The following is a 22,910-nucleotide window of genomic DNA, read 5'->3' as shown; positions in this document are numbered from 1 at the left end:
GATTGGTCTACATCACTCATGCGTGATACATTTTACATCGATACTTCGATAGCGCCGAGTGAAAAGGGGGTTTGTGTTCAGTTCAGTCCCTGACCTTGAGTTGCCAGTTGCTACTGTGATCCCCAAACCGAACAGCGGATAATTCGATCTGTCGCCCAGCGATAGTCTGGAGAGTGAACAAGGCTTTTCTACTAGTATTTGTATGTACATTCCGGTATAAAGGGGGATACAGCCTACTGATCCTATGTTTTTCCCTCAAGCATCTCAAACGCATGCTTGATACATCACTGGAAACGCTGGGCAAACACTACCTATATCATCGACTTCCTATATTTCCTATCAAGAGGGGAGTTGGCACGTGCCATGGCCCATGGAAGCCATATCCTGATTCCTGACAATAGTTGCATATATGCACAATACACGGCATTGTGCAAAGGGGTCGGAAGAATCACGACGACCACCTTAACTGATGAACAACAACAGTATTTCCCGGATTAAGGTACTTCCACTTCTTTTCAGAGAGGCCCAACATTTCAGCAAAGGTCACCATCGGACAGCACGCTGTTCCCTGCTGGTTTGCCGATCTGCAAGCAAGGTATGGGAGGGAGGGTGGGGGTGTACAGTTCTCCAAAGGCTTGCCAGCAGAAGGGGTTGTACAGGTGGAACTGCGGCACTATCAGGGGTTTGAGTTGTATTCCGGTAAGAGTGATCTCTGAACAAGGCGAGCTGTCGCTGCACGCGAAGTGGGCCGGTTTAATTGTGAAAGTCCCCCTGATGTTCTCATACTGAACACCTGAAACCGCCACTGCTGAGGTTTGATTTCTGCACGTTGTTTTGTCACAGTAGAATTGGTCTATTATGATAGGCGTTTGAACTTCTGAGACCTGTATGTTTGAGAACCTTATACCCTGAACCAGCCCGGAACCACCCTGCATCAAGATGTCAGCACGTTTAGCTCGGCGAGTGTAGCTGTACTTGGTGGATGAAAAGCTCTGGAGTTGTCAGGTTATGCTTACCTGCCAAGTCTTGATTCTGACCCCATTCGTTGTTTTAACCATGTTGACATCTCTTACAGTGACGTTGGATACACATGCTTTTGTGTTGTACCTCCCTAGACCACCAATGCTGATCCCATGGCCTGGTCCACAGTTCACGTTATGTATGTTTATGTCACTGCATCCTGTCTGTATGGAAACACAGTCATCACCTGCATTGCACAAGGCACAAAATTCATTGTTAATAACAAGTTTTACTTTTAGAAGAAGTCTGTCGATAATCCAGGTCCTGCTAGTGTTTTTGAGCTTGCTCCCTTAGTCCTGAAAATATTGCTTTTTTAGAAGTTCTGCAGTTATCTAAAGTGACTGGTTAGCAGAATGTCTTTGTATCTATATACTACATGAGGTGGCTTTTTAACTAATTCTTGTAAACTAGTTTAATGAGCACAAATGGCTGGTCGTATCGGGTAAATACTTTTTTAGAACTATTGAGTAACTACTTCTTTTAGAACTATTGAGTAACTGCTTGATATGAATTCTATGAGCATTACCGCAAGCCATGTTGGTGTGGTGAATGTTGACTTCTCTGGAGTTTTGCAGGTGTATTCCATCAGTGTTGGGACTATTCTCAGGGGAAGAGATGGTTAAATCATGAACCATGACTCCTTGACAGCTATCAAACTTCAGATGGCACTGTGAACTGTTAACAATCGTGATACCCGTTACTGTGACATTGGAACTGCCATAAAATCTCAGCGCCTGCATCAGAGTAAGAAACCATAGCTGTAAATTTTTTTGTTTGCAATTAGAAGAAAGGTAAGTGCTGTAATAGTAGTCTACTTACCGTAGGTTTAATTTGTGGCATCTTGTCTAGCTCCACTCTGAACTGTTGGAAAGCACCCAGGTAAGCAATTAAATTTGTCTACTTTCAACTTGTCTATAAGTATCCATAAAAAAAACTTGTCTATAAGTAGGATGTTGTTAGATGATCAGGTCTTACTGCATCGTTGTCGTCATCATCATTTGGATCTGAGTAGGTCCACCATCCTTGCCCCCTGCCATTTATTACACCACTGCCTTGGATTGCTATTCCAGTTAGCTTCGTGAACTCAAGCCATTGAAGCAAACCAGAACCCCACACTCTTGCACTAGTTTGAGCTAAAATAGTTCCATCTAGCTGCACAATTAAAACATGTCATTTAGTACTAGTATTTTTTGCTTATGTACTTTGTTCTTCATTTTGATTATGCTTTGTTGCATGATTTGCCCATTCTGATTGTAACGAGGTCAGGGATAGAGTATAGAGCTCTTCATTTTATCTCACATTCTTTGGCAAACAAACATACATTCATTAATATGTTTTAAGGTGTATAATGAAACAGCAAAAGCAGACGATACTGACATGCTAAGTCGAAATATTTAGTTAGTTTCAGGAAACACTAAGCCAATCTGTCTGTTGACTTGAAAGTCGAAACTGCAATGTGTAGAATTAGGAAGGTGCACAAAGAGCGCAAAACTACGTATATGTTCTTTATTGGATAAAACTCTGTGGTGGTTAATATATGTAGTTTCACAAGTAGTGCGATATGGCCGGAAAAAAAAGTACAGGCCTTATATCTTGTTATATAAGGACACACGTTAGGGTTCTGAAGTATATTTACCTGGAATAGAATGTTTGGTTTACAGTAAGGCCCAGAAAATGAGACTGGGCCAACGACAAACTCGAGTTCAGATGGTACAAGAACCGTAGATGCCTCCACCTTGCATGCTGCTGCCCATGCTGCTTCAAAAGCCTGTATATATATTGCAATTATTTAGTTCAGCTCATTGGGAATGTGCGCTGCTCAGTTTCATTATATCATTAGCAGTGATCACAAGTGTACACTCAGATTCCCGTTGCTGTTGGAAGTTTCTTTTACTGCGCTGCGCATGATTATCAGCATATATGTGTTACTCTAAATAGAGAAGGCTAAATTATTATATTATTCTATAATATGTTTTACTCTGGTTAACTTAGGTGATAGAACTAGGGTAATTTCTCAGGTGATGACATAAGTTCTAATTTCAGTTCAGCATAAAATTCTTTATGCTCATGAAAAAGCAAGGACACAGAAAGACAAAAGGACTCGATATCTCCCATGTCCATACTGAATTTAGGGATTGATATATTCTTTGGAAATGCAGTGTCATTACGTGGTGTCCATTTCCTTCGACCCCAAAATGCAGTGTCTAGCATGATGTGTATGCCTTCCCAGAAATGCACCCAATCATGTGGGAAAAAGAACAATCTTAGAAAAATAAATCTAGGTTGTGGCTCCATACGCACTTGTACTGTGATGTCAGACTCCAACCTTGAACAATGAACGATATAATAGCATGTAACGTAACCATTTTTAAAGGCTAATGCATGCAAACAATATCATGTGACCATTTTTCCTAAAGGAAAACAGTAGCTTTGGCAATCATGTCCTGAAGTGTGCTTAGTGAGAATATATGATAGCATTTTAAAAACATTTATTTTTTAAGAATACTTCCTGCAGGAAATGTGATCAATGTGAAAGAATGTTACAGGGTGAGCGTTTATTTGAAATTCCAATACTAGGGGCATTGTAAAGTTGAACTCTTATAGTGAGATGTTATGCGGATGGACATTAGCTTGAGTCAGTCATTTGAGGGTAGTAATAGTAACTGTGAAAACAAACTAAGTATACCATGATGCCTGGAAAAAGAAATTCTGACTTGAAATATGCGATGCAGGTGACAAAAGTGTCCTAGTTGGAAGCAGAGTATTTTGAAAGCAGTGATGGTGACCTGAGTATCATCTGTAACTCCATCACCCTTGGCTCCAAAATCCACCACGTTGTAGACTGTATCCTGTGATGGTGCTGCTGGTAGCGACGGTGGCGGAGGTGGCTGCAGCGGTGGTGGTGGTGGTGGCAGTGTGTATCCAGTTCCACTGCTTGGTGCTGGCATTGTTGGACCCTGACCTCCTCTGCCCTGAGCAGGGCTTCCACTCGGGCTGACAGGCACGATCGGACTTTGCTGGTATGGACTCTGATTCCCTTTGCCATTTTGCTTGTGGGAACTACTGCTCTTTGCTTTCCCTTTTCCCCTCAGCAGAGAGGTGGAGGGCGCTCTGCTGTGCCTCCAATGCTTGCCGCTCCTTGCATCGCATAGATGAACGCTGGAGCAAAGAACAAGCAAGACAAGAAGCAGCAGGAAGGTGAGACCTTTTAGCTCAAGCCTCATCTTTGTGCTTGTAACTTTGTATCTATCTCTCGTTCAGCTTCAGAGTGTGTGTATTTGTATGTCTGTATGTGTTTGGAAGACGATAGATAAAGAAGGAATGATGAAAGGCAGGGGATAGAGTATGTGGCTTTGATGAGGGAAAGAAGGGGGTTTAAATAACGATGTCCATGGCCATCGTCTCTGCTTCAGCAAGGTCGAGTGAAAGAAGGAAAATGGCTTCGGGACCAGGCCCCCCCAACTCACGTGCATTTGTGGGGAGCACTGGCTTGTAACGTCACAGAGAATTTAAGGTGTCGTCTTTGTTTCTTTGTTACTTTTGTGCATGAACATATCACAGTTTTATCCTCTGCCATTTCCTTTATCGTCTTCTTTCCGTGAGAATCGGTTGGAGGAATCATCTTCAAGACATCGGGTCTCGCCACTTGCCAGAGCCCAGAAAAACTAGACAAGGCGGCTTACCTGTGCTCGTACTACTAAACTGCTGATGGTTCACGGGGGAAGGAAGTGGCATGTCTGTACTGACCGGTTCGAATTATTTGCTATTAGTCTGAGGCGTGACACTATCTGTCAGGTGATTAAACTGGCAACCTGGTTCGTCTTGTACCGGCGTCCGCAGGCCACTGCTGGAGCATAACGTGAGTCCTCTGGCATCCGTCGTTAAATTGTGGCAGAGCTTGAGCTCGCGAAAGGTTATATTAACCTTTTTTTTTTTGGCAATTTGATGAACAGTGCATGTGGTGTTTGTATTAGCTGTAGACATCTTACAGGTGAGCGGGTTGTTGTATGATTGCAAAGACCAAGCTCAGATAGTGATTGCCCGGGGTCCCAAGTTGGGGGGTGTTGAAGCGTGCTGACAAGGTCAATCAAGAGTGGAGACAAGTGGCCGTCGGATTTGGCAACTTTAACCATACTCTGGTGATGTGTGGCACGATTTGAGTGACAACATTGCCCGTTGTTTCTTTCCAACAGACTAAGCAGTCACTTGGGATGGCTCGTCCGCAGTTTTACACCTCGGAGAAGGTGGAATGTCCGGAATGCCCGGAGCTGCCATTGTGGCAACCGGCAACCGTGTGGGTTGGAACCAAGTCTAGATTGCAAGGTAAACGTAACGTGGTAGGTGGTACATTATTCGATTGGGGGTTGGGGCACAACTTCTTACGAGACACACTATACAAGTCCTGCAACATTACAAGGTTGCAATCACATTGGCATCACAAGTTCACAACTTCACAGGTGGCAAGCTAACTGCCGGCCTCCCTCTCTCCCCTCCGGTCACGGGCCAGCGCTGGGACGGACGGGGACCCGGCGGAAAACGGCAAAGAGCCCCATCAACCTACCCACCAAATGCGCCGCGCTCCCCGGCGCTCGGCACCACCACTCGATGCCCTGCCCTCGCTGCCTCCCATGGCTTCCACCCGTTGCCCCGTTTGGGTTTCTTCCCGTTTCCCTTCGCTATCCATCTAGCCTCGGCGTCTCCGGCGCAAACGTGCGTGGCCGCCCAACGCGCGGCGTCGGCTGCAGAAATATCGGAGGAGCCGCATGTGTCCGTACGTGCCACGGCTCGCCGTGGACCGGCAGATATGTTATGCATTCGCTGGTTCAGAGAAGTTGTGACGGTGGACGACGCTGAAGGCGCGTGCTTCGACTTCGGCCGTGCACCAACATTCGTGTCCCGACCCGGAACGGGGCCTTTGAGCTTTGAGAATTATGAGTGGGGGCCTCAAGGAGGCAGAGCTCTTGTTTGCTCCCGGGACATGATTTGGCGGCTGGGCTGAGCCGCGGCCCTCGTGTTCACGGGCGCCTGGCCGCCTGCCGCTGCCCGCCTGCCGGATCGCCCCGATTCCATTCCCATCGCCATTCCGAACATTCCAGAACTTCACAAACATGCGTCTCCTCACCCGTCACGCGACGTATCAACGCCCAGTTGCTTGCTCTGCGCAGCCACGTGAACGCTCGGCGACGGCGCGACGCCATGGCTGGCCATCTCGGTGACGTACTGACATGATCAGAGGAGCTGCACCAAAACAGCTGCGCGCGCACGCACACCATTTGCAACAAACCTTCTTGGGCGAGGAGCGAGCGCAGGCAGCTGGCGACTGGCCACTGCCAGGCGCTGTCTGTCTCCCTCCGGCCAAGCAAGTTGCTCCGGAGATAGGTGCAGCGAATCTGCCGCCGCCAGCGAACGGACGGCCACGGCGTTGCCACCTGGAAGGGGAGAAAAAAGGGGGTAGCGCTAGCTGCTGCTCCAGTGGCGCCGTGACGGATGGCGCGCACGTCCCGCCCGTGATGGACTCGGCAGGGGGCGCCGGGCAGGTCGCCGCGATCCGCGCGTGCCTCGCCACTGCCAATGCCAATTCGCCATCCATGTGAGGGCGCTCGAGTCCTGCAAGCCATTTTCCACGAGGAGAGCGACTCGAATTGAAGGTATCGTCGGTCGTCGTCGCAGATCGCAAGCAGAGTCGACGCCAGCTTTCTTGAGGGGGTGGACGGTGTTTCAAACACCGTGCACCCCCGGCGCTCACATTTGCTGGCGACTGAGACGCGGGAAAAATCTGGAGAAAAATCGTCGGAAGGGAGACTGGAGATACAATGCGCCGTGCCGTGCCCAAACATGAACCACAGTAACGTAAATTTAAAGGTGAAATTGACATCAAATACCGTCCACCCCGCGTGTAGCCGTGTCGTGGATTTGAGTCGGCCGGGACATGAACTCGAGAAAAATTTGGCAGCAGCGTGCGAAATCGCGTGCTGAAACATGAACGCCGTCGAAGCCTGTTCAATCCATTCATGAGCGTCCTCCCTCTCCGGTCTGACGGCGAGCGCCTGCCTCTGGAGCAACAACGCTGAGCCGCCGCGCCAGAGAGAGAGGGACCATGGATGGTCTCACCGCCTTGCGTTGGGCTGCTACCAAAGTAACGGGCCTCCCAGGACGGACATCGCTCGACGAGCTCAAGGTTATGGCGGAGGACGTTAGCGCCAAACCACGGCCGGTACGCATGCGGCATGCAGGCGCCGCGGCCGGTCACTTGGGAATGGCGGAGGGGAGGCGGAGTAGGAGGGAGAGTGGCATGGGAAATTCAGCGGGAGAGGGGGAGCGGGGAACTGGAAGAGACGTGCGGGTGCCGGGTGCGTTCGGGACGACGAGGCGGCCGTCGCCGGAGTCGGACGGGAAGAGCTACTTTACAAAGACAGTTTTCCAATTAGGCAATTAGGGGGTTTTGTGCAAATAATCGGATCGCGATTATTAATCACGATCCGGGTTTATGAAAATAATCGGATCGCGATTATTGATCGCGATCCATTTTGGGGGGCTTTCTGCAAAGCTATTGGATCGCCAGTTCGCCACCGTCTCCGCCGCCATCGCCGGCTCGGAGCTCCCCGAAGCCGCGTAAGTGCTCAGGCCGCCTCCACTGCATGCTGCGTCGGCTATCGCACTGATTTCTCCATCCCAACCCCTGCCCGCGTTCTGATGAGAAGAAGGGAGGCCGCATCGTTTGCCTGCGGGCTGCGGCTGCGGCCATGGAGTTCCGCGCCGCACCCCGCAAGCTCCAGCCCGGAGGCAAGGCGTCCGTGCCAGCGTAGCCAACTACGCCGAGGCTAAGGCCCTCCAGCTCCTCCGATGGCTCACCTCGCTGGAGGTTTGGTGATTGATGACTGTTCTGGATTGGGAAATTGGGACTGAACTTTTTTTTTAAAAAAGAAGAAATTGGGACTGCATTCGGAAGGCCCATCCCTTCGCCGTAGCGAATTCATTCAGAGGATCCCAAGTTCTCAACACTGCAAAGGGAAGCATGGCCAATCAACATAAGGAGAATTTTTCCTGTGTGCTCGGGCCCATTGGCGGCTGAAATTTATGAGCCTCGTCTAAAAATTGCATCTTGTTCTGAAAAATGAGCAATATGGTTCTTGTTCGGTCCTTCTGTAGTTCTGTAGTCTTGCGCAGCATGTCCTTGCAGCGCTCGCATGGCGTGGACTGCTATGCCTTAGAAAGGGGAGAGGAGCCATCCACAGTAGTTACCAGTTATCACTATATCAGGATGTAAAAAGAGTTCTGACTTCTGAACTCGGACAATTGTTATGCGACGATTTATCGTTCTGTCATGTTCGGCCACCTTGTTATGCATTATCTTGGTCTGAATGGATCCAGTGTAAACATCTCAGTATAGCTCTGTTGCTATACTCACATCCCATTGACAAATGTATGATTGAATTTCATTTTGCACGGCATTCCGTCGTCATGAAGTTTACAAAATATTTAGCATAACCTAGAAACAAATTCACTACTTGTTCAAACTATCAGCTTCGTCCACCTGAGAACTAACACTAACCTGACAACTAAAAAGAGGCCAAATTGAGAGAGCTTCTTCAACTCAACATAGCTTTCCTGCAAAACAATGAGGAATGAATTTCAGCTGTCTCTAAAATCGATCTCATCAATCCCAGATCCAATTTGCAGTGCTTTGGTGATTTACAGGCCACCGCAGGGCAATGTCATCTTAGATCAGCACTGCCTACCTGGATTGATATGCATGCTGAATCACTGTGAATTTGTGCCTTGGCTTGAAGAAGTCAGCATGCACAAACAGGTCTGTTGATGCATCCACCATCCAACACAGATTCAAACACAGCACGCGTCTCCATTCATATGGATATCGTAGCTCTTGTTAACCTGAAATCCTGAATGAAGAACTGGGCAAGATTAGCTGATGTCCATCTTCAGAACGGCGTTGCTGACGACGTGAACAGCGGTCGAGGCAGAGCTGCACTGCACCATCGAGGAATCGACAAGGCAGGGGTGTGGCGCCGAAGCTCATTGGCTGGGTCGCTGGGAGGAAGGACGCCGTCACCGGCGACCGCACTGCCCACCTCTGAAGCGGCGAGCGCCGGACGCAATAAGCGCCAAACCCCGGGCGGCGCGCAGGCGGGCGCTGCGACGGGCCACTTGGGAATGGCCGAGGAGAGATAGAGTGGGAGGCAGACGGCGTGGGAGATTCTTCGGGCAACGGGGAGCGGGGAACCGAAAGGCGAGGCGGCCGTCGCCGGAGCCGGACGGGAAGGGCTACTTTAAAAAACATTTTCCTTTTAGGGAGTTTTATGAAAATAATCGGATCGCGATTATTAATCGCGATCTTATTTAGGGGGTTTTGTGAAAATAATCGGACCGCGGTTAATAATTGCCATTCGATTTAGGGAGATTTGTGCAAATACTCGGATCGCGATTACGTTTTGGGGGGCTTTCTGCAAACAAACTGTATCGCCGCCGCTGCCGCCGCCATGGCCGGCTCGGAGCTCCCCCGAACCAGCGTCAGTGCTAATGCGGCGATGGCCATCGCGCTGGTTGCTCCGTCACCAAACCCAGTACGCATTCTGCTGAGAAGAAGGAAGGCCTCATCGTCGGCGAACTGCGGCCGCGGCTGCGGCCATGGAATTCCGCGCCACAAGCTGCAGCCCAGGGGCAAGGCACCCTTGCCAGCGCAGCCAACAACGCCGTGGCGGTGGAGGTCTGGTGATCGATGGCTGTTCTGGAATGGGAATTTGGGATTGGATTCAGAAGTTCCATCCCGTCGCCGTAGCGTATTCATTCGTTATTCGTAGCAGAGGATCCCAACAATGCAAAGGGAAGCATGGGCATGGCCAATCAACAAAAGGAGAATTTTTCCTATCATCCTGTGTCCTTGGTCGATTCGCAGCTGAAATTTATGAGCCTCGTCTGTGAAGATTGCATCTTTTGTGCACATCTGGATTGAACTTGGGCTGTTTGAGCCATGCCTCGCAACGTTCTCAAAAAGCCTCTCTGATTTGTGTGGCTCTTCATTGTTCACGGATCACACGACCTGTGGGACATTGGAGTAAACCATGTCCGAAATTTAGCATTCACATCCAGTTGTTTAAGTACTGAGATTGGCAGAATTGGACAAAGATGAGGATGGACGAATCACGAATGGTGCCTCTTCGATCTACAGCTATCAATTGCTGTGAGATCGGTTTCAGACTTGGCATAAACTCGCTTCAACTGAAATGCACCTGCTGGCATGCAAGTTTATGCGCATATGAAACTAGAGAACTAGGGGTGGGAACAAGTCATTCCACGCAGGCGGATGCTCTAGGTAAGCTGCAGAAGCACGTGTAGATCCCTGCCAGAGAGCTCTTGATTTGTAATACTAGAACTCAAGCAAGCTGCAGCGATGGCCACTGTTCCTGTGGAAATAGCCTGCAGCAACAAGCGTGTGCGTGCACGTACCGCTATAGAAAGAAGTCTAGCCCAAGTATGTGACACGGGCCGGCCCGTGAATCCAAACCGAAAGCAAGACATGGGCTCTGTCGGTGATGTGTACATGGGCCGGTCACTTCTATTCCTGTTATGTGGAAATCATTCAGTGGACTTGCTGCTGTGTAGCACAAAATACAGGCCGGGCCATGAATCCAAACTGAAAAGCCAGGACATGCTCTGAATTATTCGTGTTTACTTCACGAATCACGACCCCTGCGTACATGCTTCAGGGTGCCCAACTCCTAAGTCCTAACCTCGTTTAAGAATTGAGCCGAGGCAAGTAAAATACAAGGAATCGGACAAATTACATCGCTCGTAATTCGAATTTTGGAACCCCATTTCATATGACAGATTGTTGAAAAGAGCAGGGCACGCTAATTAATTCCATCAGCTAAATTTCGCGATGAATAAAATACATACGAAGCCAACTGCCGCCACCGTGCCACACACTACACCTTCCAAGTTCATCCGCGTGCAACCGTGCAACAAAAGGCCCCAAAAACCGTTGCACCACCGAGACAAATGCTCCTCCACAGCACTAGTTGTACTGGAACAAGCTCGTCCGCTCCGGCCAGACTGCGAACGCGGGCGCCGGCGCCGGCGAGGGCGCGACGACGTTCAGCCGCCACGCGAGGAACGGCGCCGCCTCGGCGTCCGCGACGTCGCCGCCGCCGCACGGGAACGCCGCCTCGCCGTAGTAGGGCACGGCGTCGGCGGGCGCCTGCTTCGTCCCGTACTGCGCCCGCTGCGCGACGTAGCCGCACGCGCCCTGGCCCTGGTCCATCGCCGTCGCCGCCGCGCGCCGCTCCTCCTTCTTGAACCTGATGCCGCAGGCGTTGCACAGGGACTGCACGGAACAGATGAGGCGAAGTTCATGCTCATCAGCTCATGCATGGTAACGACCAGAGAGCGTACGACACGAGTAGCATATATGGAAGACTGCGCTTGTTTTAACAGGGCGTCAAAAGTGTCAGGGGACAGACACGACGCTAGCTCATGTCGTGTGCTCACGTGACAAGTGACGTCGCGACGCGATTTAAAACACGTCACGTTCATACTGACTTGCTCCTTGATCCCTAGCTACATGGTTAGTCAAATCTACAGCATAATGCCAATGCTTACAGAATCAGTTGGTGCGGCAACTGCCAAGATCAGCAAGTGATGATGGAAGCATACCTTGGGCCCGCGAGGTCCGTTCCGCCAGAGCGGCGTCGACGAGGTGCCGCAGTTGGCGCAGCGGCGGTCTACGAGGAGCTGGTCGTGCTCGGCTCGCGCCACGGCGCCCTTGGCCGCGCCGGCGGCAGCGGGCTTGCTGCCGTGGCAGCAGTAGTAGTAGGGCTGATCGGCGGCAACGTCCCACGACACGGCGGACGCGGACGCGGACGCGGACACGGACGGGTACGCCGGCTGCGCGGCGGCGCGCTTGGCCTGCTCCGCCGGCTCGGCGGCGGCGCGGCGCGACGAGGGCGTCCCGAGCGAGAGCGTGCAGTCGACGGAGCCCGCGGACGAGGAGGAGGACGGGGACGAAGGGGAGGTGGTGATGGAGCTGCGGTCGTCGTCGAACGCACCTGCCTCGTCCGCCGCCGCCGGCGGCCACGGGCCCTTGGTGGGCAGCGGGAAGAAGAGCGAGAAGGTGGTGGACGCCATGGTTTTGCCCGGGGCAGCAGTTGCGACGCTCTGGTGGTGGCTGTTGCCGGTGCAGTGGCGAAGCATGGTCCGCAGCGAGGCCACAGTGCGGCTATTAAAGACGAGGCGTCGAGCCGAGCTGCCGAGGAGAAGATGCGGAACTGAACTGGTGGCTATGCTGCTGGGACTGGGACGGCAGTGCAGGAGCTTGCTCAGCTAGGGGAACCAGGGCAGGGCTAGGATTTATAGGATCAGATTCGCTTGGGCTTTGGCAATGGCACAGGTTGATTTTCCTATCGCCTTGCCTTTGCCTGGGAGATTATTTGGGGGAGAAATGACAATGCCAATGCCAATGCCATTGCTGGGAAACACAAAGCTTTGTTTGCTTTGAATACTTCTACGTACAGGCACCTCGGTCGTGGCATGCATTAGCTGGGAGATTAGTAGAAAGCAGATGGCACAGGGGCTGGAGCACCCAACGAGTAAAGCCGCGGAACCGAGGCGCTGCGGATGCGGTGGTGCGCGGGCGCAGTGGTCGGTCAGGCTCGTCGACGCGACGGACTGACTGGTCGAAGCAGACCGCTAGCCGCTGCTGCGCTACCGGATCCCTCGCACGCACTTATCCCGGAGCACGCGCCGGCCCGCGCTCCCTCTCTTACTGTTCACTCTATCTATCGGAGCAGTGCCAGCCAGCAGCAATCCGTAGGGAGAATCAATGGAGCAGGCTAGCAGCTACCAGCGTCGAGGCCGAGATGCCTCTGCCTCTGCCGGTGTCCTGGGAACTGGCAACGATAACGATCGAGCGAGCCAGGGGTCAGGGCAGGCGCGCGCGCGTCATATATAGCAATGACGAGCGACTGTTCCGGGCCTTTTACATCACAACAAGACCGGAGATCGAGCGAAAGCCCTGGCGCCCGTGGCAAGGCATCGCGGCAGGCCTAGCCACGCAGGCACAGCCGTGTCTCTGTGAGCAGTGAACCACAGCCCACAGCCACGCCTCGTACGGCCTCCCTCGCCGTCGCCGAGATGGCGAGATCGACGCGCGACGTATCGACGGCGTCTCGCGCGATCGGACGGTCAAAAGCCGGTGGCGGGCGGGTCATGTGACCCCGTGGAGCGGAACAGTCTCCCACGCGGGGGCCGGGCCGGCCGCGCATGTCACGCATCGGCGCGCCCGCCCGCCGGCGCGGATCACGACGACGCCAGGCGGTGGCGGATGCGCTGTTGCCATGCCACCGGAATCCGTACCCCCGCGCCAGCGCTGCCCTGGCCTGTCGCATCGAGGCCCGCGCGTGTCCCAACCAACTCAACCCAACCCAACCCACGGCGCGGCCGGCGGGTACGCCGCGCGCGCAGCGCAGGCCTCTGCTGCAGTGGCCGCCACCGGCCGGACGGATGCTCGCCGCCGCCGGGGCCGACTTCGTACGCGGCGGTTCACGGGGCCAGAGGGGGCCTAGGCGCCTAGCGGTAGCGGCTGCGAGGCGCTGGCCGCGGCAGTGCGGCCGATACGGCCGGCTAGGTAACGTCATGGACGCGTACGTGCGCGCCGACTCGTGTCGCGCCGCCGTGCGCGGTGGGTGGGAGGCGGCGGGGGCTGCCAGCCCCTCCGGCCCCCCACGGCTGGTGGCCGCAGCTAGCAGGGATGGATGGATCGACCCCGACCGATCAATGCCCGCGCGCCCGGCGTCCGGGGTCGTGCACGGGGGAAGGGGAACGTACACCCATGACATGTCGCCATTGAGAGTGGCGTACGCGCACGGTACGAGCCGTGATTTCACCAAGACGATGCTGTACTTGCCGCTCACGAATGCCAATGAGCGTGCAGCATTCCGTATGTGGTACGAGCCTAACTGCCAAGACGGGGTAGTACTTCTGATTAATCATCACGTGGATAGCAAAGTGCCAAAGTGCCAGGCCTGGACTACTGTGGAGAACCATTTTGATTCTCCCATGTAGTAATGAGTTAGTACCTTTATTTTATAAATAATACAAATAAAAAAACACCCCACACAAACAACCCGATGGAAGAGTAAAAGTTTTATGTGTTCCAAAATCAAATCCCATACTCGCCCCGTCTAAAAAAAATCCACCCTAAAAAATCTAGAACATTTAATAAAGATGTAAAATGATCTCGTTGTCCCATTTATAAGATGTATACGATCTTGAATGTCCATTTATGTAATAAATGGGACAAACGAGATCATTTTACATCTTTATTAAATGCTATAGATTTTTAGGGTGGATTTTTTGACTAAAAAGTTTTAGAAGGCTCAAAACTTTTAGTCCCCTCACCTCCTTCTAAAACCTCCTAAAACCAGTGTTGAACTCCCACTACACCTCCTTTATTGCCCCTACCCCCGCACCCTCCTCCCGACCTCACCCTTCCTGACCCTGCCGCCGCTCCCGCCTTCCTCCACGTCGGCGCCCGCGGCCTCTCACCAGCGACCGTGCCATCTCCCGCCAGATCTGCCACCCCCGCTCCCTTGCGCCGCCGCACGAGCCGGCCGGGTGCTCCCCCGCCGGATCCCTACCGCCGCCGCCGGATCCAGGCGAGGGAGGATCGGGAGGGGGGTGGCGGTGCCGGGGAAGAAGAGGAGGGGAGGGGCGCGGCGGTCAGGATTGGAGGGAAGGGGGCGGCGCCAGCGGGAGGAAGAGGAGGGTAGGGGCGCGGTGGCCTTGATTGGAGGGTAGGGGGCGGGGCCGGGGAAGAAGAGGAGGGGAGGGGGCGGCGGCCGAGGGAAGGAGGGAGGGGAGGGGCGCCGGTGGGAGGAGGGCGCCGACCGCCGCCGGTGGGGCAGCGAGAGGGCTCGGGCGGGTGCGTGTGTGCAGGGAAGTGGGAGGAAGGGAGGGGCGGACAGAGAAGGAGCAGGGGCATGGGGAGGGCAGTATGGTCATTGTGTCATAACATTTAATACTTTTAGTCAGTTTTTGGAGGTGGAACCAAATATGCTTTAGATCATGGACTAAAAACTCACTAAAACTTTTTAGGAGCTAAAATTAAGGTGGGAAACAAACATGGTCTGAGTCTACACTACATGCTATCGGAAACAGAAGTGAACAAATTTTAAATGACACAATGACTTATATGATCAATTATGCTAACTTTTAGTTCCACACATTTTTTGTATGCTTCTACTTATCTTTTACGTGTCGTAGTTGTGGTCACCATACGGTTCCTCACATTTATTTGTATATTCAGCTACCGCATTGGTTTACCCTAGCCTATTTATAGTCCCAGGTGTTTGTGAATCTAAGCTCTTTGTTGAGGATAGTAAAAAACTAAACACCCTCGATCGCCGTTTCTGGATAAAAACTCTTTATCCTCGCAAGTTCTTGATCAACGAACAAAACTTAATTAACTTTGCAACTTGTTACGGAACCATTATGGCAATAAAACTCTTACCCTAGCATCTTCTTTGTTACTTTAGGGACTCGAAGCTAGCGACTATTAGCTGATGACTAAACTCCAATCGAGCTAAGCCTCGAGTGCTCGGAGTCAGTCTAGAGCATCGAGCTTTCACCTTTTCATTCTTTACTCAGGAACAAAACTTGAAGGAAGACATCGCGAGGTTATAAGCTCTTGGAGCAGCATGACGAACTAGGCGCCACAAGGGTGGGCGTCTATCCCGAGCCGAAGGTGAAGACACGAGGCTGGAGAATTGGTGTGACGCGAAGGTGAAGTTCCAAGGTTGGAAGGGTGGAGGCGTGAGAAACGTGACTAGGTGAAGGAATCCAATTTGTACATGTTACCCCTAATGATTTTTATATACGGTGTATCTTAGAAATGTAGTGGTTGAGAAAGGACATTTTCGGAATGTAAAGTGGCTCATGAGCACTGTTCGCCTAAATGGTCGTTTAGGCCAATTAAACGCTAAACGGTGGCAAGCCGTTTCCATGTAATCGACTGTTTAGCCCGTTTAATCGGCCATTTAGCCCGTTTAATCAACTGTTTAGACCGAATAATGGCTAAACAGCAGGTGACCGACTGTTTACCGTTTAGCATTTAGGATAACACTGCTCATGAGTCACTATAAAAGGGGAGCCCTATCTCGTTGTAAGGAGGGACCTATTGTTTTTCAGAACTCCAAGTGTAATCTCTTTTTATCTTCGTATCTGTTCGGTATCAAAGAGAGCAACACTCTTTTCTCATCTCTAGCTGCACGAAATTTTGCCAACGCCTTCTACCTTAGAACTAGTTCGCCTAGCGGGTGGGTCAGTTGGTCAGGACTCAAGAGGCCTACCTACCAGCTTACCTGAGACCGAAAGTCTCATTCCACACTAACCTAGATTACCAAACCGTCACTGAAACACCCCACCTGGCACCGTGGACAATCCTCCAGCTTAGTGCTAATTTGGGAGCTCATGGATGATTAGCCTCGGGAAGGAATAACCCCAACGGGGATTATATGGACATCGCAATCCCCCTCCACCGGCAGGGCAGTGCTGCCCCTCCCCTGTCGCTGTTTGGAGGGAGGGCATGGCAGGGCAGTCCTGAGTTCCTGACGCAGGGCAGCCTGGTGGGAAGGAACTTGCGCAGCTCGGTTGTCTGCGCCAATACCAATACATGCTCTCTTTTTTTTAAAAAAAAATACCAACCAATAATACATACCATACAGAGCATCACTTTTATCTTGCACATGAGCAAGCCATCAGATAGCAATGTACATGAGCAGCTCATTTGTGATGGCATGCAGATAAAGAAGCAATATCTACCACCAAATCATCAAGCCATTGCAATGGTAGTGGTACACCGCATGTCTACAGCAAGTTATTTGCCACAAATTGACAAAAAAAACATTTCCATGACTGGAAGTCAAATGAGCACAACATTGCTAAGTGGAGCAGATTGAACTTTAGCGCTTTCTACACCACCAAGATCAAAATTGAGTGGATTTCTATCAACAGAAGCCATTCCATTATATTCAAAGCTAGATGTTGTGCTATTATTGCTTTGCTTTGAAATACTTCTTTAGGGTGTGGGTTCAGCTCGCAGATCAGTGCTTTTGGGTGTGGATTGAACTCAAAGAGACGTTCCAACCATCTTGTTGTCTCGCCTAAATCAATGTACCGCTCAAACAAGTAGACCGCGTTTCAGGAATAGCATGGAACATATGACATATCTCGGTCACAAGAACAGAACCATTCATAAATTTCATAAATCATTAATCCAACCATTAAATCCAATTATTTTTTTACTACAAGACTGCTAGTTCATAGTGACTAAATACAAACTACAAGAAAATGCTACTCTGATTAACCATATAGCATCACAATTTCGTTCAGCAGGTAGGCACATCTTGGATGCAGAGGCTGTTGATAGGCAAGGAGTGGATCTTGGAGCTAATACACCAAGATCTACAAGGAATTAGGAAATAGGAGGATAGGGGGAGGGGGGAAACTCACATATGCAGGCCGAGGAGAAAGAGGGTCTTGTCGTTGTAGATCGAGACGGCGGCGGTGCTCCTGGATAGGGACGGGGACGCGGAGGGGGGTGGCAGCGCCTAGACAGGGTTGAGAAGAGGTGGCAGAGCTTGGTCGCCGGCCGAGGTGGTGTCTGCGTAGATCGAGATATTCGTCGCAGAGAGTACTCGAGGCGGCGGCGGCTGCTGTTGGTCGGGAACGAGGACGAGGACACGGAGGAGGGGAAGCACCTGGACGACGACACGAAGGGGTGGCAGCGCTTGGTCATTTATCGGAGAGGCGACGTGGCGAAGCGGACGAAGATGGCAGCGCTACCCTCACGAGTCGCGACGACGCTGGGTTGTGGCATCCGGGCTCGAGAGGTGGGGCGTTCTCACCTAGAAAAAAGTTGCGGATTGGGCTTGCCACCCCCGTGCTCATGGGCTCCCAAATGCTAGGGAAATATAGTCTGGGAACAGAATTCGTGTGGAGAGCCCACCCAAGGAAATCACAGAAATACGACGGGATTTAAAGGAGCCCTTAAGGCTACTTTGGAAGCTGGTGGCAGATTAGCCCGTGGAAGGGAAGCCGAAGCAGGAATTCTACCTACCACTAGTTTGCCCGGGTACCGCTCCACCAGGCCTCACCCAGCCCCGTCACTGTTTGGAGAGCAGTGGGCAGGGCTCGCGGGTCAGACACCAGCCCTGCTCTTGTAAACACATAATAAAATTTACATGTTGCACACAAGTACTCTTTTGGTAGCTACCTAATTCCATGAATTTTTAAACGAGCATTGCACACCATTTTGTGAGAAACAATTATATTATCTGTATCAAAATTTTGTGATAAATAGCAAAAATTTGCATCAAGATTGAAATTGTAGTCCTCCCATCCATACATCCACAAGAATTTGATATTTAAATTTGATTACCAATAATCATCACACAGGCTGTTCCTATTTCAAAACGGAAAGATTACTTCTGATTATAAAGAAAAAATAAAAAAGAAACATGTGCAGAAGAGGTAACAGCTTTGTGTTGTGATAGCTCTTTCAGTTGCAACAATCACCGATGCTTCAGTGCATGTTCCAGCTGGCGATTATAAATTATGGACGCCTTTTACTTACATAGCATCAGATACTCACTGCAAGAATAAGATCAAGTAGATTAGATCAGCAATAAGCAGAGAGAATGAATCAAATAGGGGTGCATCTAATCAGTGAATCAGCAATAAAGCAGAAGAAGGAAATCAGGGGAAGAAATATTTAATTTCACAAGATTTGGCAGTGAGCATCTGGAACTATATAAGTATCACGCCAGATACTCATACGCATCTTGTTCTAATCGACGGATCAAGATGCCGAGTATCATTAAACAGAGGAAGAAATCATCAATTTCACAACATCTATGCTTAGAACCCTAGAGCAAAAGGGAGAATGGGATAGGAAGGGGAGATCGGGGAGGAAGAATCGAGCATCCTGAGAGATGCCGAGCTGTAGCGTGGCGGCGGAGGTGGAAACGGTGGCCGTGGAGATGGAGGCGAAGATGGTGTGGAAGTTGCAGCCACGGAAGCAGATGTGCAGAGATGCGGAGGTGGCAGCAACGCAAACGGAGGTGACGGTGTTGGTGAGGAAGAAGGTCGGCCGATTGTGGAACTAGCGGTGGTGGTCGTCGGTCGCGTCTCGTGAGCATCGTCAAGATCTCACGGAGAGCTCGAGACTCGGGTGGGAGACGAGGGATTGCTTCCCGACCTGTCGAGGTGGGGCGTGTTCCCCCGTGAAAAGGACACGGGTCAGGCAGGAGAACCCTTTGGATGTGGCATTCCAAATGCCCGGTTAAGCTAACGCGTGGATTGTGCCCCCATGGCCTTCCCACCCGGGGAAAACGACGGGATCCCCACGGGGATTCGAGTTCCCAAACTAAGCCTTAGTGACGGAGATAAGGGGGCTAGCAGGTGCCACAAAAGTCCCCCATTGGTAATAAAGTTCACTGCAAGCTATTAGTGAGTCACTAAACATTTAGATTGTTTTTGGATGTCAATATTGGAGAGCTTGATATTGAATTGGTTTCAATACCAAATCGGTTGTGGTATTGCATTGAACTACAATTCAAATTTTGTTGGTCGTATGATTGTGCATGCCTTTTGGAATCTTAGAAAGTAACGCAATTAAATTCCTATTTGGATGCGCAAAAGGATGAAATCCAAATATGGTCAGCACCCTTTCTCCACCACACCACCCATCCTTCGCCGGCAAGTAAGGAGCTCCTGTCGCGCTCATGGAGAGAGGAGAGCGGCGCATGTATTTGGAGACAGAGGGGCTAGGCATAGGGAGAGAGGTGGGAGACGGAGGACCCATGCCACAGAGCTCCCCCTTATTGCTTCCGTGCTCAGACTCCCAGCACTAGAGGGATGAGGGTGAGGGTGGGATGAATACCGGTCCCAAAAACTCCCTCCGTAAAATGCATTACTTGTATGTTTTTTAAAAAAACCTCCCTCAGTAAAATACCCTGCTCCGTAAAACAGACAAGTAATGTCTTTTAAAAAATCTCCTACGCTACTTGTCTTTTTTTTTCTCCCGAGATTACACTAGTACTCCCTCCGTCCAAAAAAACAAGTTATTTTAGGATGGTTCTAAGTCAAACTTTTCTTAGTTTGACCAATATTATAGAAAAAACTACATATATTTATGGTATGAAATAAGTTCCATTAGATTTATCATGAGATATTTTTTATAATATATCTATTTGATGCTATAAATATTGATATTTTTTTTATAAATTTAGTCAAAGTTGAAAAAGTTTAACTTAAGACAACCTAGAATGACTTGCTTTTTTTTACAGAGGGAGCACTTATTTTCTCCACATTAAGTCAATACTCCTATAGTGCCCTCCCACCACGTCAGAATTCGCCCGGGCTGAGGAAAGTGACAGTTAACCAAGGGAATAAATCAAAGGAGCAGCCGGTGTAAAAGTATGAAAGTGGTTATAGACCGAATGTTCCAGCAGTAGAATTACGGCATTTGCCGTGATGAGATTGTTGAAGAGTTGTTGACCCTACCCCTTCCGAGGCCCCCACGTCGTTGTCCGTACGGGCGCCTCAGGCAGCGCTTGTGCCTGTGCGCCGCTAGCCACCCTCTCGCATCTCTCCTAGCCTGTTGTCGCTAGAGCACGCCCCCAGAAGTCCGGGCCGCTTTGAGGATGACGGCGGCAGGGCAGTTCCTCGCCCCTCGCATGTGGACACTAGTGGTTAGGCGTCGACGGAGGAGGTTCCCTGGTCGGGGGGAGGAGAGGGGGTCGGCGGGCTCTAAATCTGCGGCCTCTGCGGGCGGATCCGGCATCTCCCCCGATGAATCTATGCGGGGACATCCTCATAGGCGGCATGGTGGCCTGGGCGTGGTGGGAGGCTCTGGTCAGCGGTGGTTGCGCCGAGTGGGTCCTCGCGTCGCCCCCTTTGGCGGAACAGGCACTCCCTCATCGCGCTGCTAGCTGGACTCGCTCGCCTCTCCCCATCCCCCTCGCCGCTGCCCAAGCTGGTAGCCGGTGGTGGGGCAAACTTCACTGACGAACGAACTTTCGCTCGGCAATGGTGCGGTCGAATCTAGTCCTCCTGCACCCAGATCCATAATGCCCTTGGCCAGATCTGCTCCTTCTCCCTCTGGTCGTGCTCCAATCGCTCCCATGGTCATCCTCGTTGGTGGTTTCCTCAAGGGCCATCCTTGCCGGTGCTCTCGCTCGAGGGCGACTTGGGCCCCCCATTGCGAACCATAACGGGTGGCCGCCGCCACCGCTGCCTCCGAAACCAGCAACCCCGCGCGCCTCTCCCTCCTCTCTTCCCCAGGTCGCGCTCCTCATCCTCCCCTCACCCCACCACATACCCCACCACACCCAGATCGCGCTCTGATCTCCCCAAGGTTACTTTTTCTCGCCGGCATGAGCTCCTCTGGCAGGTCTCCATCGAGATCCGCTTGGGTCGTCTTGGGACATTGTGGTCATTTTTCAGTCGTCGTGATGGCGGTCCCTCTCTACTGCGCCTGCGGATGGTCCTCATCGTCATCGCTGTGGATTACTCGCTGCCATCCCATCGCATTGGCTATCATCAAGGTCTCTGCGGTCTACTGTGCGGAGTTGGTTTTGGGGGGCCTTTGGCGAAAGCCTGGTCGGGCACTCGTCGGGGCCGACATTAGTTGCGTCCTTTGACGTAGCTCACCTCGCTGGGGGCGTTGTTGCGGCCTCCAAATCCAATAGTTTGTGGTAGGTGAAGACTTGGTCTGCTCCTCCGAGGACAGACAGACGATGGCGGCATTGGCATCGCTTCCTTCCTGGAGGCATCGTCTTGCATGACCTTCTCACTCTACCTCCGTTGGCTTCGGATTGTTAAGCAGTCGGTGATGTGCGTGTGTTCTTGGTGCCTTTCTCTCCTGCAGGTATCAGTTGTCTTAGGTCGTGTTTGTGTGGTGGTTGTGGTGGTGGTGGTGCTGTAGTTTTCTTTTCTGTTGTTGTGTCTGTGTTGCGTGTCGTCGGTGGTTGTCCTTGTTACTTTGCATTTTAGGATCTCTCCTAAAATTGTATCGTTGTAATTCTCTTCTTATTAATGAAAAACGTCCTAGCGCATGTTAAAAACAAAAAGCCTTTGGCCTTGTTTAGTCCCCTTTTTCCCAACTTTGGCACTATGCAAAAAAGAAGATTACCCATGACATCAAACTTGCGGTACATGCATGGAGTACTAAATGTAGACGAAATCAAAAACTAATTGCACAGTTTTGTTGTACTTTGCGAGACGAATCTTTTGAGCCTAATTAGTCAATGTTTGGACAATAATTCACAAATACAAACGAAATACTATAGTTGCGTATTTCTAACAAAATGCAAACTTTACCACTTCTAATTTGGTAACTAAAGTCCAATGCCGCGATGAAAGGAGGCCAACCAACCCTGCAAATGCCCAGTCCAAAGCCCAGTCCAAAGCGCACATCTGTCGGTCGAAGAAGGCCCTCTGTCTGTTACCCCTGTGCTCTTCAATTTTCATGGCTGCTAGCGCTAGCCGATCGATCAGTTCAGTTCTCTCCTTGGGGGCGCGACGTGAAGCACGGATCTCAACGCCCCAAAATCGATGGAAAATCATGCACGCACGCCTGCATGCGTCCCACGTCGCGACGAGCTCAACGGATATGCACCGACCGATGCTAGCTCGTTCCCTTCTTCCAATCGAAGTCCTCGAGTCAAAGAAGAGAAAGAGATATTCCCAAAAAGAAAAAGAAGAGTATGCAAGAGTGCCTAGCTCAGATTCACGAGGGAAAGGAATGCTGCCGTAGCTTAGCTTGGATCCATGCAGTACACATTGCATGGGAACACGCACAAACTTTAGTTTTT

The 22,910-nt window shown here is 51.1% G+C and overlaps 2 protein-coding genes and 2 long non-coding RNA genes across 5 annotated transcripts; 2 read left to right on the top strand and 2 right to left on the bottom strand.

The window, feature by feature from the left end:
- Window positions 1-167: 167 nt before the first annotated feature.
- Window positions 168-4,357, bottom strand: LOC101769165 (polygalacturonase At1g48100). Its single transcript, XM_004961063.4, has 7 exons — window positions 3,807-4,357; window positions 2,657-2,788; window positions 1,996-2,172; window positions 1,840-1,881; window positions 1,547-1,754; window positions 1,017-1,207; window positions 168-929 (listed from the first exon to the last, which is right to left on the bottom strand). Exons 1-7 carry the CDS (start codon window positions 4,242-4,244, stop codon window positions 534-536), a joined length of 1,584 nt encoding a protein of 527 aa, XP_004961120.1. The 5' UTR covers window positions 4,245-4,357; the 3' UTR covers window positions 168-533.
- On the top strand, window positions 918-3,885 carry LOC111256709. Its single transcript, XR_002676986.1, has 3 exons — window positions 918-1,005; window positions 1,596-1,764; window positions 3,753-3,885. It is a non-coding gene; the product is annotated as an uncharacterized LOC111256709 (long non-coding RNA).
- Window positions 4,076-5,359, top strand: LOC111256708. 2 transcript variants are annotated; one of them, XR_002676985.1, is made up of 4 exons: window positions 4,076-4,218; window positions 4,324-4,534; window positions 4,816-4,879; window positions 4,974-5,359. It is a non-coding gene; the product is annotated as an uncharacterized LOC111256708 (long non-coding RNA). The 2 variants fall into 2 exon arrangements; XR_002676984.1 differs by having other exon boundaries at window positions 4,324-4,879.
- A 5,465-nt stretch (window positions 5,360-10,824) lies between these two features.
- On the bottom strand, window positions 10,825-12,775 carry LOC101783749 (GATA transcription factor 15). Its single transcript, XM_004963513.4, has 2 exons — window positions 11,692-12,775; window positions 10,825-11,362 (listed from the first exon to the last, which is right to left on the bottom strand). Exons 1-2 carry the CDS (start codon window positions 12,226-12,228, stop codon window positions 11,054-11,056), a joined length of 846 nt encoding a protein of 281 aa, XP_004963570.1. The 5' UTR covers window positions 12,229-12,775; the 3' UTR covers window positions 10,825-11,053.
- Window positions 12,776-22,910: the final 10,135 nt, after the last annotated feature.

Source organism: Setaria italica, chromosome III (assembly GCF_000263155.2).
Source record: "Setaria italica strain Yugu1 chromosome III, Setaria_italica_v2.0, whole genome shotgun sequence".
Lineage (NCBI taxonomy): Eukaryota > Viridiplantae > Streptophyta > Magnoliopsida > Poales > Poaceae > Setaria > Setaria italica.
Note: the sequence above shows the minus strand (reverse complement) of the source record. Positions and strands in the feature narration are given on the sequence as shown.

Excerpts from the sequence above, each read along its gene's own strand:
- LOC101769165 (XM_004961063.4), bottom strand. The coding sequence starts at position 4,244 with ATGAGGCTTGAGCTAAAAGGTCTCACCTTCCTGCTGCTTCTTGTCTTG. Across the intron at positions 2,789-3,806 it reads GAGTTACAGATGATACTCAG|GCTTTTGAAGCAGCATGGGC; the intron begins GTCACCATCACT and ends ATATATATACAG. Across the intron at positions 2,173-2,656 it reads AACCAAACATTCTATTCCAG|CTAGATGGAACTATTTTAGC; the intron begins GTAAATATACTT and ends TTAATTGTGCAG.
- LOC101783749 (XM_004963513.4), bottom strand. The coding sequence starts at position 12,228 with ATGCTTCGCCACTGCACCGGCAACAGCCACCACCAGAGCGTCGCAACT. Across the intron at positions 11,363-11,691 it reads ACGGACCTCGCGGGCCCAAG|TCCCTGTGCAACGCCTGCGG; the intron begins GTATGCTTCCAT and ends TGTTCCGTGCAG.